The following is a 17,615-nucleotide window of genomic DNA, read 5'->3' as shown; positions in this document are numbered from 1 at the left end:
CTAGGAGGCAGGAGTATGGGGACACTTTCTGTGTGTGGGTGTGGGTATGTGTGTCTGCATAGCATGTTGAGGATGTGCTAATATTGGACACCCCCTGTTTTGAGAGTGGGCCATAGCCTTGGCTCCCTGAGCGGCGCTGTCTTCATCCCCCATAAGAATCTACAACGCCATGATGATGGCATTCTGTTACACTGCCGCCAATGGGGAAGAGAATTAACTGCAGTGACTGAAATAGGAGAGGGGAGATGGAGAAGGCGAGAGAAAGAGAGACAGAGGGGGTTTGTGAGTGTGGTGCCAGGGTAAGGCTGGAGGGGTGACAGGTGGCACGGTTTTTCCCTAGAGGATAAACCAGTGGAGAGGAAAATTCAACCTCCTTCCTCTCCTATCTCTCCTCATATACCCCTTCTCATCCTTCTTTTTATTGACAATGTTTCCTTCCCTCCTTTCTCCTTCAGGCTCTGTTTCATACTATCACCAACTCCTCTCTCTTCAAATCATCCCCTTTCCTTTTCACTCTTTTTTTTTTATTCCTCCTCTCTTCTCTCCTTCCCCTCTTTCCTCAGTAGCTCACTCAGAGTATGTGTGGAGTGTTTGGGGGTGAAACAGCCCATGTTTGGTTTGGCTCCACGGTGAAGTGAACGGTCTCCTCATGGCCTGACTGTGTAATTATCTGGGAGCTATACAGAAAGACTCATGTGAAGACCAAATTACAGCAGAGGAACTTGTTTATGCAATGAAAGCCTTTAAGTCCCGGAAAACTCCAGGGCTGGATGGCATACCAGTGGAAGTATACCAAACCTTTTTTGATATACCCAGAGGACCTTTATTAGCATGTTTTAACCACTCCTATAAAAATGGTAGATTACCCAGTACTGAACAAGAAGGTCTGATTTCATTATTACTGAAACAGGACCCAAGTGGTAAATATAAAGATCAAGTCCAATTCTAGCGAAGTGCATAGCGCTTAGATTTAAAAAGGTAATGTTGGATATTATTGATCCTAATCAGACAGGTTTTTTTACATGGACGATACATGCAGGCTGCATCACATCCGGCCGTGATTGGGAGTCCAATAGGGCGGCGAACAATTGGCCCAGCGTCGTCCGGTTTTGGCCGGGGTAGGCCGTCATTGTAAATAAGAATTTGTTCTTAACTGACTTGCCTAGTTAAATAAAGGTTAAAATGAAATGTAAATATCTACATTGGAGATAATATAAGACAAGCACTGGAAACAAAAATCTGGGAAACCAGGCCTGGTATTCATAGCTGACTTTGAAAAGGTTTAACGTACGACTGGAATTATTTAAACAAGAATGGCCTTTTACCCTTTTATTCAGATTACAAGTGCACATTCAGGTATTTTAAAATGAAATAATCTCAAATATTGCTATTTTTAAAACAAGCCATATAAAGTTGGTGGCAAATTCTGTTTAATCCCCTGGAAAAGACAGAACAAATATTATGGTTAAAGTAAAATATTTATTTTTTGAAAAAGGTATAATCTTTGTAAATTATATCCTAAATAGGACTGTTGGAGTTATGTCACACATATAGCTAACAAAAATATATGGATATGTCTGCTCTACTCAAAATTACAACCAACTAATTGCAGCATTACCGCAAAAATGGAAGGGGGAGAAAGTAAGGAACTTGTTTGTCGGGCGTGCATTAAAGAAAATTATGATAAATAAAAAGTATACCAGTTTAATTTAAGGACTGAAAAAAATTGAAAGCTGTGCCATATAGATTGCACAATTGTTGGGAAGAGATTTTTAATGTACCGATTCCATGGCACATGGTTTTTGAACTGATACACAAAACAACGTCGGATTAAAAACAGAGAAATTATTATACAAAATTCTTGCAACCAATAGAATGTTATATATATGGGAGATACAACCATCCCAGCTCTGCAGATTTTGCTGCAAACTGTCCACACTTTCTCATTCAAGGGTTTTTCTTTATTTTGACACATGGAATCATGTAGTAACCATTTTTTTAAAAATATATATATAAATCAAAATATATATTTATATTTGAGATATTTGAGAATTCAAAGTAGCCACCCTTTGCCTTGATGACAGCTTTGCACACTCTTGGCATTCTTTCAACCAGCTTCACAGGGTAGTCACCTGGAATGCAATTCAATTAACAGGTGTGCCTTGTTAAAAGGTAATTTTCTATCTTCTGTATACCACCCCTACCTTGTAACAACATAACTGATTGTCTCAAACGCATTAAGAAGGAAAGAAATTCCACAAATTAACTTTTAGCAAGGCACACCTGTTAATTGAAATGCATTCCAGGTGACTACCTCATTTGTTTGTTTAACACTTTTTTGGGTTATTATGTGATATGTGTATTATTTCATGTCTTCACTATTATTCTACAATATAGAAAATGGTAAAAATAAAGAAAAACCCTGGATATGTAAACTTTTGACTGGTACTATATATATTTATTTATTTAATAAAAAAATGTATATGGATTGGAAATTATGCAGACAATTACATTGATGGAAGCCACAATCTATCTGCAATATTAAAACTGATCTACCCCCTAAAAAAATATAAAACTATTATTATCTGGGAGTTGGAGAGAGGAGAGGCTGCTGCCTATAGTGGATCTGGCCCGGCTCTCTCTCTCTCTCTCTCTCTCTCTCACTCACTCACTCACTCACTCACTCACTAAAATGCCCACCGGACAACCATCCAATCTCCCACCCTATTGTGAGAGGATTATGCTTAAATGATGCAGGGTTAAAGTGTGTGGATGTGTTTTGTCTGTGTGCCTTGAGCATGTTCAACCCTCAACAAATGACTGAAACACTGGAAACCAGGGAAGCTCGACTGCATGTAGAAATGGAGCACACTGCATACATGTCCACTTTAGCCAGTTCTAGTGTCACTGACGTTAACGTGCTGCTAACAGTTTAGCTTCCTCCACTGCCCGACTGCCCCATACTGGGCTCAAACCAGTGATCTTCTCAAATCAAATCAAACTTTATTTGTCGCATACACATGGTTAGCAGATGTTAATGCAAGTGTAGCGAAGTGCTTGTGCTTCTAGGTCCGACCATGCAGTAATATCTAACAAGTAATCTAACCTAACAATTTCACAACAACTACCTTATCCTCTTGCATCTAGACGTTCCGCTAGCGGAACGCCTCGCCAAATATCCAATGGAAGAACGTGGCGCGAAATACAAATACCTAAAAAAAATGCAATAATTTAAATTTTTCAACCATACGACTATTTTACACCATTTGAAAGATACAACTCTCGTTAATCCAACCACATTGTCCGATTTCAAAAAGGCTTTACAGCGAAAGCAAAACATTAGATTATGTTAGGAGAGTACCCAGCCAAAAATAATCACACAGCCATTTTCAAAGCAAGCATATAAGTCACAAAAACCCAAAACACAGCTAAATGCAGCACTAACCTTTGATCTTCATCAGATGACACTCCTAGGACATTATGTTATACTATACATGCATGTTTTGTTCAAACAAGTTCATATTTATATCAAAAAACTGCTTTTTACATTAGCATGTGATGTTCAGAACTAGCATTCCCACCCAAAACTTCCGGTGAATTTACTAAATTACTCATCATAAACGTTGACAAAATACATAACAATTATTTTAAGAATTATAGATACAGAACTCCTTTATGCAATCGCTATGTCAGATTTTAAAATAACTTTTCGGCGAAAGCACATTTTGTAATATTCTGAGTACATAGCTCAGCCATCACAGGCTAGCTATTCAGACACCCGCCAACTTCGGGGCTCACTATTAGAATTACTATTAGAATTACTATCAGAATTACTATTAGAAAAATTGTATTACCTTTGCTGTTCTTCGTCAGAATGCACTCCCAGGACTGCTACTTCCACAACAAATGTTGTTTTTGTTCCAAATAATCCATACTTATGTACAAATATCCCCGTTTTGTTCGTGCGTTCAGGTCACTATCCAAAGGGTAACGTGCGAGCGCATTTCCAGACAAAAAATGTCAAAATGTTCCATTACCGTACTTAGAAGCATGTCAAACGCTGTTTAAAATCAATTTTTATGCTATTTTTCTCGTAAAATAGCGATAATATTGCAACCGGACAATGCTGTATTCATTCAAAAAGGAAGAGGAAAAAAATGGCGAAGTCTCGTGAACGCGCATCTCCAGTCTCTCTGTCACCAGGCAGTCCACTGACAAACTGTGCTGCTGTTATCTGCCCAGAGACAGGAGACGCGTCAATCCGGTTTCTGAAGGCTTTAGAGAGCCAATGGAAGCCTTAGAAAGTGTCACGTAACAGCTCAGATACTGTAGTTTCGATAGACAAGCAACAGAAGGACTACAAATTCGCAGAAAGGGCACTTCCTGCTTGGAATCTTCTCAGGTTTATGCCTGCCATATGAGTTCTGTTATACTCACAGACACCATTCAAACAGTTTTAGAAACTTCAGAGTGTTTTCTATCCAAATCTACTAATAATATGCATATTCTCATTTCTGGGCAAGAGTAGTAACCAGTTTAAATCGTGTACGTTTTTTATCCGGCCGTGAAAATACTGTCCCCTATCCCAGACAGGTTAAATACACAAGTGTAAAGGAATGAATAAGGATATGTACATAAAAATATATGAATGAGTGATAGCCAAATGCCATAGGCAAGATGTAGTAGATGGTATAGAGTACAGTATATACATATACATAGATGTACAGTATATACATATTTACATTTACATTTAAGTCATTTAGCAGACGCTCTTATCCAGAGCGACTTACAAAATGGTGCATTCACCTTATGATATCCAGTGGAACAACCACTTTACAATAGTGCATCTAAATATTTTAAGGGGGGGGGGGGGTTAGAAGGATTACTTTATCCTATCCTAGGTATTCCTTAAAGAGGTGGGGTTTCAGGTGTCTCCGGAAGGTGGTGATTGACTCCGCTGTCCTGGCGTCGTGAGGGAGCTTGTTCCACCATTGGGGTGCCAGAGCAGCGAACAGTTTTGACTGGGCTGAGCGGGAACTGTGCTTCCTCAGAGGTAGGGGGGCCAGCAGGCCAGTGGTGGATGAACGCAGTGCCCTTGTTTGGGTGTAGGGCCTGATCAGAGCCTGAAGGTATGGAGGTGCCGTTCCCTTCACAGCTCCGTAGGCAATCACCATGGTCTTGTAGCGGATGCGAGCTTCAACTGGAAGCCAGTGGAGAGAGCGGAGGAGTGGGGTGACGTGAGAGAACTTGGGAAGGTTGAACACCAGACGGGCTGCGGCGTTCTGGATGAGTTGTAGGGGTTTAATGGCACAGGCAGGGAGCCCAGCCAACAGCGAGTTGCAGTAATCCAGACGGGAGATGACAAGTGCCTGGATTAGGACCTGCGCCGCTTCCTGTGTGAGGCAGGGTCGTACTCTGCGAATGTTGTAGAGCATGAACCTACAGGATCGGGTCACCGCCTTGATGTTAGTGGAGAACGACAGGGTGTTGTCCAGGATCACGCCAAGGTTCTTAGCACTCTGGGAGGAGGACACAAGGGAGTTGTCAACCGTGATGGCGAGATCATGGAACGGGCAGTCCTTCCCCGGGTGTAAGAGCAGCTCCGTCTTGCCGAGGTTCAGCTTGAGCTGGTGATCCGTCATCCACACTGATATGTCTGACAGACATGCAGAGATGCGATTCGCCGTCTGGTTATCAGAAGGGGGAAAGGAGAAGATTAATTGTGTGTCGTCTGCATAGCAATGATAGGAGAGACCATGTGAGGATATGACAGAGCCAAGTGACTTGGTGTATAGCGAGAATAGGAGAGGGCCTAGAACAGAGCCCTGGGGGACACCAGTGGTGAGAGTGCATGGTGCGGAGACAGATTCTCGCCACGCCACCTGGTAGGAGCGACCTGTCAGGTAGGACGCAATCCAAGCGTGGGCCGCGCCGGAGATGCCCAACTCAGAGAGGGTGGAGAGGAGGATCTGATGGTTCACAGTATCAAAGGCAGCAGATAGGTCTAGAAGTATGAGAGCAGAGGAGAGAGAGTTAGCTTTAGCAGTGCAGAGACCCTCTGTGACACAGAGAAGAGCAGTCTCAGTTGAATGCCCAGTCTTGAAACCTGACTGATTAGGATCAAGAAGGTCATTCTGAGAGAGATAGCAGGAGAGCTGGCCAAGGACGGCACGTTCAAGAGTTTTGGAGAGAAAAGAAAGAAGGGATACTGGTCTGTAGTTGTTGACATCGGAGGGATCGAGTGTAGGTTTTTTCAGAAGGGGTGCAACTCTCGCTCTCTTGAAGACGGAAGGGACGTAGCCAGCGGTCAAGGATGAGTTGATGAGCGAGGTGAGGAAGGGGAGAAGGTCTCCGGAAATGGTCTGGAGAAGAGAGGAGGGGATAGGGTCAAGTGGGCAGGTTGTTGGGCGGCCGGCCGTCACAAGACGCGAGATTTCATCTGGAGAGAGAGGGGAGAAAGAGGTCAAAGCACAGGGTAGGGCAGTGTGAGCAGGACCAGCGGTGTCGTTTGACTTAGCAAACGAGGATCGGATATCGTCAACCTTCTTTTCAAAATGGTTGACGAAGTCATCCGCAGAGAGGGAGGAGGGGGGGGGGAGGGGGAGGAGGATTCAGGAGGGAGGAGAAGGTAGCAAAGAGCTTCCTAGGGTTAGAGGCAGATGCTTGGAATTTAGAGTGGTAGAAAGTGGCTTTAGCAGCAGAGACAGAAGAGAATGTAGAGAGGAGTGAGTGAAAGGATGCCAGGTCCACAGGGAGGCGAGTTTTCCTCCATTTCCGCTCGGCTGCCCGGAGCCCTGTTCTGTGAGCTCGTAGTGAGTCGTCGAGCCACGGAGCAGGAGGGGAGGACCGAGCCGGCCTGGAGGATAGGGGACAGAGAAAATCAAAGGATGCAGAAAGGGAGGAGAGGAGGGTTGAGGAGGCAGAATCAGGAGATAGGTTGGAGAAGGTTTGAGCAGAGGGAAGAGATGATAGGATGGAAGAGGAGAGAGTAGCGGGAGAGAGAGAGCGAAGGTTGGGACGGCGCAATACCATCCGAGTAGGGGCAGAGTGAGAAGTGTTATACATATATACATAGATGGTATAGAGTACAGTATATACATATGAGATAAGTAGTGTAGGGTATGTAAAAATTATATAAAGTGGCATTGTTTAAAGTGGCTAGTGATACATTTATTACATCAATTTTTCCATTATTAAAGTGGCTAGAGTATGTTGGCAGCAGACACAATGTTAGTGATGGCTGTTTAACAGTCTGATGGCCTTGAGATAGAAGTTGCTTTTCAGTCTCTCTGTCCCAGCTTTGATGCACCTGTACTGACCTCGCCTTCTGGATGATAGCGGGGTGAACAGGCAGTGGCTCGGGTGGTTGTTGTCCTTGATGATATTTTTGGCCTTCCTGTGACATCGTGTGGTGTAGGTGTTCTGGAGGGCAGGTAGTTTGCCCTCGGTGATGCATTGTGCAGAGGCGCTGCAGCGCCTTCTTCACCACGCTGTCTGTGTGGGTGGACCATTTCAGTTTGTCCGTGATGTGTACGCCGAGGAACTTAACTTTCCACCTTCCCCACTACTGTCCCGTCGATGTGGATAGGGGCCTGCTCCCTCTGCTTTTTCCTGAAGTCCACGATCATCTCCTTTGTTTTGTTGACATTGAATGTGAGGTTATTTTCCTGACACCACACTCCGAGGGCCCTCACCTCCTCCCTGTAGACCGTCTCGTCATTGTTGGTAATCAAGCCTACCACCGTAGTGTCGTCTGCAAACTTGATGATTGGGTTGGAAGCGTGCATGGCCACGCAGTCATGGGTGAACAGGGAGTACAGGAGAGGGCTGAGAACGCACCCTTGTGGGGCCCCAGTGTTGAGGATCAGTAGGATGGAGATGTTGTTACCTACCCTCACCACCTGGGGGTGGCCCGTCAGGAAGTCCAGGACCCAGTTGCACAGGGCAGAGTCGAGACCCAGGGTCTCGAGCTTAATGACGAGTTTGGAGGGTACTATGGTGTTAAATGCTGAGCTGTAGTCGATGAACAGCATTCTTACATAGGTATTTCTCTTGTCCAGATGGGTTAGGGCAGTGTGCAGTGTGATTGCGATTGCGTTGTCTGTGGACCTATTTTGGCGGTAAGCAAATTGGAGTGGGTGAAGTGATATGGTCCTTGACTAGTGTCTCAAAGCAGTTCATGATGACGGAAGTGAGTGCTACAGGGCAGTAGTCATTTAGCTCAGTTACCTTAGCTTTCTTGGGAACAGGAACAATGGTGGCCCTCTTGAAGCATGTGCGAACAGCAGACTGGGATAAGGATTGATTGAATATGTCCGTAAACACACCAGCCAGCTGGTCTGGGCATGCTCTGAGGACGCGGCCGGGGATGCCGTCTGGGCCGGCAGACTTGTGAGGGTTAACACATTTAAATGTTTTACTCACGTTGGCTGCAGTGAAGGAGAGCCCACAGGTTTTGGTAGTGGGCCGTGTCAGTGGCACTGTATTGTCCTCAAAGCGAGCAAAGAAGTTGTTTAGTTTGTCTGGGACCAAGACATCGTGGTCCGCGACGGGGCTGGTTTTTCTTTTGTAGTCCGTGATTGACTGTAGACCCTACCACATACCTCTCGCGTCTGAGCCGTTGAATTGCAACTCTACTTTGTCTCTATACTGACGCTTAGCTTGTTTGATTGCCTTGTGGAGGGAATAGCTAAACTGTTTGTATTCGGTCATGTGTCCGGTCACCTTGCCCTGATTTAAAAGTAGTGGTTCGCGCTTTCAGTTTTTCGCGAATGTTGCCATCAATCCACGGTTTCTGGTTGGGGATTGTTTTAATAGATGCTGTTGGTACAACATCAATAAACTCGCTCACCGACTCAGCATATTCATTAATGTTGTTGTTCGACGCTATGCGGAACATATCCCAGTCCACGTGATCGACGCAATCTTGAAGCGTGGAGTCCGATTGGTCGGACCAGCGTTGAACAGACCTGAGCACGGGTGCTTCCTGTTTTAGTTTCTGTCTATAGGCTGGGAGCAACAAAATGGAGTCATGGTCAGCTTTTCCGAAAGGAGGGTGGGGGAGGGCTTTATATGCGTCACGGAAGTTAGAATAACAATGATCCAGGGTTTTGCCAGCCCGGGTCGCGCAATCGATATGCTGGTAAAGTTTAGGGAGCCTTGTTTTCAGATTAGCTTTGTTAAAATCCCCAGCTACAATAAATGCAGCCTCAGGATATGTGGTTTCCAGTTTACATAGAGTCGAATTAAGTTCTTTCAGGGCCGTCGATGTGTCTGCTTGGGGGGGAATATATACGACTGTGATTATGATTGAAGAGAATTTTATTGGTAGATAATGCGGTCGACATTTGATTGTAAGGAATTCTAAGTCAGGTGAACAAAAGGACTTGAGTTCCTGTATGTTGTTATGATCACATCACGTCTCGTTAATCATAAGGCATACACCCCGCCCTTCTTCTTACCAGAGAGATGCTTGTTTCTGTCGGCGCGATGCATGAAGAAACCAGGTGGCTGTACCGACTCCGATAGTGTGTCTCGAGTGAGCCATGTTTCCGTGAAACAAAGAACGTTACAGTCTCTGATGTCTCTCTGGAAGGCAGCCCTTGCTCGGATTTCGTCTACCTTGTTTTCAAGAGACTGGACATTGGCGAGTAGTATGCTCGGGAGCGGTGCGCGATGTGCCCGCCTACGGAGCCTGACCAGAAGACCGCTCCGTCTGCGGCGCCGTTGTTTTGGGTCGCCAGCTGGGATCCGATCCATTGTCCTGGGTGATGGACCAAACAGAGGATCCGCTTTGGGAAAGTCGTATTCCTGGTCGTAATGTTGGTTAGTTGACGTTGCTCTTTTATCCAATAGTTCCTCCCGACTGTATGTAATAAAACCTAAGATTTCCTGGGGTAACAATATAAGAAATAACACATAAAAAAACAAAATACTGCAGTTTCCTAGGAACGCGAAGCGAGGCGGCCATCTCTGTCGGCGCTGGACCATACTCCTTAACAGCGTTCCAACGGGTTGAGCCACCCAAAGGTACTTCTTGGATGGCTCCATCTGTGACATTTCAAGCTAGCTTTGGAGTTTTTTGTTTAAAATTTCTTATCGTTGTTGCATTGTCGAGACGGAACCGGCAAGTGATCATTTCATATACCATGTGTATCCTGTACATATGACTATTAAAACTGGAAACTTGAGTGAGCTTACTGTATGTTCTTAACTCAGTTACAATAGGCTAGCTGATGGCCAATGGTAGCTGATGCTAGCTGATGGCTAGTGCTACAGTGGTTGATGTCTAATGCTAGCTGGCAGCCATATAGCCACATCTGAGTGGCTGAAGAAGTGATATAATGAAGTGAGCCTCTGTTCCCAGATGGCGCTGATGTGGAGTGGTCCCCTGACGGTTAAGGGGGTTACAGAGGGGTACGGGGGGGGGTACAGGAAGAGCCTGTGTGTTTTTGGCAGGGCTAAAGGGCTAAAGGGAGCTCATTTCACACCCCTTTATTTGCACAGGTCCCAGGAGAGCGACATTATCAACTCCACCAGCTGGTTCACACACGCATGGAAATCACATTACACTTAACGGCCCTTCAGATGCAACAATGTGCTTGAGAGATAATGCTGAACGTGTGTTTTTTGTATTTGGCATCTATTTTCATGCCCTGTTGGTACAAAACAGAGTCTGTTTTGATAACAATGATGGCGTTCATGACACTGACGCTAACAGTGATGACAATGATGACCTTGACTTATGGCCATGATGTTGATGATTACGACGATGACAATGAAATGGAGGACGATGATGAGTAGTCAACCATTATTCCAATGTCATGTGTGCCCCCCCTCCCCCCCCCCCCCCTTGCAGGTGCACCGTCGGTCAGCCGAGAGACTGCGTAACCTGTGCTGTGCCAACAGAGGCACCTTCATCAAGGTGGGTCAACACCTGGGAGCCCTTGACTACCTTCTGCCCGAGGAGTACACCTCCACCCTCAAAGTCCTGCACAGCAGAGCACCACAGAGCACCATGGAGGAGATTCAGCAGGTCATCAGAGAAGACCTGGGGAAGGAGGTAGGCCTGGGGGGTGGGTGAGCTCCGGCATGTCTGGTAGATCATGGAGTAGATGTGTGTGTGTGTGTTTATTGATTTTGAATATGGGGACAGTGTAGTTTTTCAGCTTTGTTTGGCATTTTATCCCACTATGAACTAAACAAGTGGGAATATTGTCTGGGAAAAGCTTGGTACATCTGGTTGGTAAATCAGGCCCTTGGTTCTGAAAGCACATTGGTTCTAAATAAGGATTGTTGGTTCCAGAAGCGTTTTGGTTATACTGTAGATGGGTCTTGTGTCTGTTTTGTTATGACAGGCTTTTAGACTGTGTCTGAGACGAGGTAATTGTTCTGTTATTTGGGCACGACTTTCCTTGGTCCCTCTGTCACTTTCTGATCTCGGTGTGTGTGTGTGTGTGTGTGTGTGTGTGTGTGTGTGTGTGTGTGTGTGTGTGTGTGTGTGTGTGTGTGTGTGTGTGTGTGTGTGTGTGTGTGTGTGTGTGTTTATTGATTTTGAATATGGGGACAGTGTAGTTTTTCAGCTTTGTTTGGCATTTTATCCCACTATGAACTAAACAAGTGGGAATATTGTCTGGGAAAAGCTTGGTACATCTGGTTGGTAAATCAGGCCCTTGGTTCTGAAAGCACATTGGTTCTAAATAAGGATTGTCGGTTCCAGAAGCGTTTTGGTTATACTGTAGATGGGTCTTGTGTCTGTTTTGTTATGACAGGCTTTTAGACTGTGTCTGAGACGAGGTAATTGTTCTGTTATTTGGGCACGACTTTCCTTGGTCCCTCTGTCACTTTCTGATCTCGGTGTGCACGTGTGTGCGTGTGTGTGTGTGTGTGTGTGTGTGTGTGTGTGTGTGCGCGCGCATGTTAGATGGTCCTGTCATGGTTAGTTGGGTTCACTGCAGCAGCCAAATTATCCCTCAGTCTCTCCTCTCTTTTCTACTCCTCCATCTCTCTCTCTCTCTCCACGCATGCACGCATGCGCACCTCTGTTTATGACGGAGTTGTTCAGTTGAAAGCCAAAGCTGTTTCCCACGTCCCCTGGCTCTATTTAGATCAGGAATTATTGGTAGTGCAGAGAGGTGTAGCTTGGAGGCAGACAGACAGGTAGTGTTTTTCTCTTACAGCAAAACACTGATCCTGATCCTAGAGATACTCGGGTGTTCTGAAGTAGTTATACTTTCATAGCAAAACACTGATTCTGGACCTGCTCCTAGAGATACTACCAGACTAGTCTTCCAGAGAAATGAATTTTAGTTTATTTGCACATTTTAAAACTAAATTCAAGAAGAAAGGAAAATCGAAGACAACGCATTGAAGTGGAGTAGATAAGTTGGTTTTGGAAAGCTGCTGTCCAATGAATGAGTCTGATTGCAGGTAATTGATCCTGTGATGACATCATCCAGCCAGAGGCACTGTACTAAACACTTAAGCAGACTTCTCCTTAACATTAAAGGCTGCCAGGCTTAACTTCATTTGTCCTGAGATTTTCATTAAACATGTGTTAGCTACAGTATGTGAGTCAGAGGAGGAATTGAGTTTATCGTTCATGTCTGATAGATTTCTGCTTCCTTACTCCTGAGGTGCTGACCTGTTGCACCCTCGATAACCACTGTGATTATTATCATCTATGAACATTTGAACATCTTGGCCATGTTCTGTTATAATCTCCACCCGGCACAGCCAGAAGAGGACTGGCCACCACTCATTGCCTGGTTCCTCTCTAGGTTTCTTCCTAGGTTCTGGCCTTTCTAGGGAGTTTTTCCTAGCCACCGTGCTTCTACACCGGCATTGCTTGCTGTTTGGGGTTTTAGGCTGGATTTCTGTACAGCACTTTGACTTCAGCTGATGTAAGAAGGGTTTTATAAATACATTCATTTGATTGATTGATTGATTGATTGATTGATTGAGGTGATTTAACTTTGTTCAGTTGTCAATAAATGCCAGACATGTTCATTGTGAATTTAAAGTTTCAACAGCTGTCTACTTTAATATAAATTCTCTCAAACTGACAAATTATTGGTAATTAGAAAACTACCTCAATTTTTCTTTCACTCGTCTGTTGTTCCTCATATGGTTAGAGAAGTTTCAAAACTCTTTTTACAGATTACTCTCTGAAGTGTGTGTGTGTGTTGCAGGTCTGCTGCGGCAGATATTACTTTGTCTTTGTTTCCAGCCAGCTTATGAAGTCAAATCAGGGTAGGCTATTTGTGTGAGAAGGCATTCATTGGCAGGCCTATTCTAGATTTTTCCCGGCACTCACATCATCATTCAGTGCCTCGGAAGAGATTAAGGTTGTACGAGCAGCAAGGCGTGACATCCACACACATTTCCTGCACCTGAATATGTGTAAATACCTTCTCACTAAATACAGGGTAGGGAATTATCAATGTGTTGCCTCTGATAGTCCCGACACACACACTGAGTGTCAGGTATCACAACGACAGTAAGGGACTGGTACTTTAGATAGATAGCTGCTTTTTTACCCTGGGTGAGTGGTACTAAAATATACCAGTGACATTTTGTAATTATACTATACCATTGATGTGCTGAGGTCGTGAACTCTGTCACATGGTTGTGAACAAGGCCTAAGTCATTATGTTCAGGAGGCCTACAGTGTGTTTCATGCAGGTTTACTGCTTAAGACATCACTTCCTGAGAGCAGACTAGGGGCAGAATTTGTAACTCCTGCTCTCTCTCTCTCTCTCTCTCTCTCTCTCTGTGTGTTTCTTTTCAATCCTCCAGATTTACCAAATGCTCCACCAAAATATAACATTTTACCCTCCTTTTCTGTTAAAAGCCAGAACACGTCTCACTCTAGCAGACTGTTAAGACCTGCACCCTTTACTGTAGCATCCTTGAAGAAGGTGTGCCTCTTGGATAACGTATACGTTTTATTATTTTGGCTGTAAAAGTCCTTGTTTTTATGATTTCTACATTAATACGAGAGAAGCGTGCTTGAATTAGGAGTTGTTCAGGCTTCAAGTTGGCTCAGAATAGGCTATTGCTGCTGTGGCAGGAAGGGAGCGTTCAGTGGCTGGCAGGAGTGTGTTTGTTTTTCGATTAGTTTGTTTAGTGTGTGTTTGTGTTTTGCCGCTGCTCCCTCATGCACAACCTCTTTACTGACTGAGTGAACCACATTAATCAGAGTGTCTCACAAATACACGCACACACACATCAAGGGACTTATGGAGAAGGAGGGGTGAAGTATGATAGAGGTAGGAGCATCACGTAGTGACTTCGGAATGTATTCACACCCCTTGACTTTTTCCGTATTTTGTTGTGGAAAATCTAAAATTGATTAAATTTAGATTATTTATTTTTTTGATCACTGGCCTACACACAATACCCCATAATGTCAAAGTGGAATTGTTTTTTTTTTATGTTTACAAATTAGTTAAAAATTAAAAGCTGAAATGTCTTTAGTCAATAATTATTCAACCCCTTTGTTATGACATCCTAAATAAGTTCAGGAGGTCACATAATTTGCATGGACAATAATAGTATTTAACCGTATTTTTTTAATGACTACCTTATCTCTGTCCCCCAAGGTCCCTCAGTCGAGCAATGAATTTCAAATACAGATTCAGCCACAAAGACCAGGGAGGGTTTTCAATGCCTTGCAAAGAAGTACACCTATTGGTAAATGGGTACAAATTAAAAAAGCAGACACTGAATATCCCTTTGAGCATATTGAAGTTATTAATTACACTTTGGATGGTGTATCAATACACCCAGTCACTACAAAGATACAGGCGTCCTTCCTAACTCAGTTGCCAGAGAGGAAGGAAACCGCTCAAGGATTTCATCATGAGGCCAATGGTGATTTTAAACCGGTTACAGAGTTTAATGGTTGTGATAGGAGAAAGCTGAGGATGGATCAACAACATTGTAGTTACTCCATAATACTAACCTAAATGACAGAGTGAAAAGAAGGAAGTCTGTACAGAATACAAATATTCCAAAACATGCATCCTGTTTGCAACAAGGCACATTTTTTGGGGTAAATCCAATACGACACATTATGGAGTACCACTCTCCATATTTTCAAGCATAGGACTGGGGAGTTTTTCAGGATAAAAAAATAAACGGAATGGAGCTAAGCACAGGTAAAATCCTAGAGGAAAATCTGGTTGTCTGCTTTCCACCAGACACTGAGAGATGAGTTCACCTTTCAGCAGGACAATAACCTAAAACACAAGGCCAAATCTACACTGGAGTTGCTTACCAAGAAGACAATGAATGTTCCTGAGTGGCTGAGCTACAGTTTTGACTTATATCTAGTTGAAAATCTATGGCAGACCTGAAAATGGTTCTCTAGCAATGATCAGCAACCAATTTGACAGAGCTTTGAAGATTTTTGAAAATAATAATGGGTAAATGTTAGGCAATCCAGGTGTGGAAAGCTCTTAGAGACCTACCTAAAAAGTCTTACAGCTGTAATCGCTGCCAAAGGTGCTGCTACAAAGTATTACTCACAGGTGTGAATACTTATGTAAATTAGATTTCTTTATTTCATTTTCCTTCAATTTGCAAAAATGTCTAAACATGTTTTCACTTTGTCATTATGGGGTAATGTGTGTAGATGGGTGGGAAAACAAATCAATTTAATCAATTTTGAATTCAGTCTGTAACACAAAATGTGTAATATGTAAAGGGGTATGAATACTTTCTGAAGGCACCATATGCTGCTGCCATAATTGTTTGATTATAGTGATTAATATTACCATTTGTTGCTGCTATATTGTTTATTACGATTATTATGACCATTTAGTATTTTTTTCTGCCACTTTTACCCCTGTTTACATGTACATTCCTTCCTCAATCACTCCAGCACCCTCTACATTGGAATAATGGTACTGCACTGACCTGTATATAAGACACAGCATTTTCGTGTTTTTTTTATTTATTTTTCTCTTCTCTCGCATTTCACTTGTTTTATTTCTTATCTATATTATTACCTCTATTGTGCATTATTGGGGAAAAAGCTAGGCATTTCACTCTAGGGGAGAGTGGGAAAAGTTGAGCCATTTTTACATTCAGCATCACTGCATCAAGTGAAATATACTATTCTTTCTAACAACAAAGATGTCTACATATGCACTGTGTACGAAACATTAAGAACACCTGCTCTTTCCATGACAGACTGACCAGGTGAATCCAGGTGAAAGCTATGACCCCTTATTTATGTCACTTGTTAAATCCACTTCAATCAGTGTAGATGAAGGGGAGGAGACGGGTTAAAGAAGGATTGCCTTGAGACAACTCAACATTAGGAAGGTGTTTTTAATGTTTTGTACACTCAGTGTATTTCAGGATGTTGTGTATCCCTGGAAATAATGAGAATTCATGTAAACATGACAGTTTTGAAAACATAGCTTGTCCAAAAAAAGTGATCTCTTGGCACAACTTACCCGGGTATGGGGGCAAGTGTAGAATAGGGACAGGGTAAGTTGAGCCGCCTTGGGGACAGTGGGTGATGGTGCTGGTAGATCAGTTTAATTCATGGAATGGGGGTGTGGTATATTGTATATCGTAAATGTATGCATACCTTCAGATTTACACTGAGTGTAGAGAACATTAGGAACACCTTCCTTATATTGAGTTGCACCCCATTTTTCCCTCAGAACAGCCTCATTTCGTAGGGGCATGGACTCTATAAGGTGTCAGATGTTCCACAGGGATGCTTGCCGATGTTGACTCCAATGCTTTCCACAGTTGTGTCAAGTTGGCTTGGATGTCCATTGGGTGATGGACCATTCTTGATATTCACGGGAAACTGTTGAGCGTGGAAAACCCAGCAACGTTGCAGTTCTCCACACACTCAAACCGGTGTGCCTGGCACCTATTACCATACCCCGTTCAAAGGGACTTAAATATTTTGTCTTGCCCATTCACCCTTTTTGAATGGCACACATGCACAATCCATCTCTCAAGGTTTAAACATCCTTCTTTAAACCATCTCCTCCCCTTCATCTACACCTATTGAAGTGGATTCAACGCGATTCATCAATAATGGATCACAACGCTCACTTGGATTCATCTGGTCTGTCTATGCCATTGAAAGAGCAGGTTCCTAATGTTTTGTACCCTCAGTGTACATATCTCTGTTCAATATCACTTATTCTTCCATTTCTTGACCAGTTGTCTGGGACAGGGATGTTGTTTCAATGTGCCAATTCGTAGGCAAGTTCTCATCATTTGAGGCTACTAAGCCCATGAAACTGGTCTCTGAGATCCTTGATAGGTTTAGGAAGCTCAGACCCCGTGCGTGCCCTGCTAACTCTATCATAGCCTCTCTTTTGTACGGGCACGTTTACTTTTTGTCAGTGTACCTCTTCTGTGTCATTCAGTCCATTTTTTTTTTTATCTCTTGCTGCTGCTCGAATGGACTTCTTCCCTTCTCTCACTTCCTTGGCTGCTCTCTCAAGAACCTCAAGGGGGGATAGACCCCTTCTTGTTTTGTGTTTGTAGGTACGGGGCATGATGATGTCTGCTCTGTAACAATAAAAATGCTCCATCTTGAGTTCATATTGCATGACACATTGCAAAAATACTATGCA

At 43.6% G+C, this 17,615-nt stretch overlaps 1 protein-coding gene across 2 annotated transcripts in view; it reads left to right on the top strand.

Moving 5' to 3' along the window:
• The window catches only part of adck1 (aarF domain containing kinase 1), a 175,856-nt gene that overhangs the window by 67,191 nt on the left and 91,050 nt on the right, over positions 1-17,615 (top strand). For both annotated transcript variants that reach the window (XM_014196121.3, XM_045718532.2), the window contains one exon: positions 10,859-11,062. In XM_014196121.3, the coding sequence (XP_014051596.1) occupies positions 10,859-11,062 (204 nt within the window). The remainder of the gene's footprint in view (positions 1-10,858; positions 11,063-17,615) is intronic.

This window comes from Salmo salar, chromosome 01 (genome assembly GCF_965601325.2).
Source record: "Salmo salar chromosome 01, fSalSal1, whole genome shotgun sequence".
Classification (NCBI taxonomy): Eukaryota; Metazoa; Chordata; class Actinopteri; order Salmoniformes; family Salmonidae; genus Salmo; species Salmo salar.
This window is presented reverse-complemented; position numbering and strand designations above follow the sequence as displayed.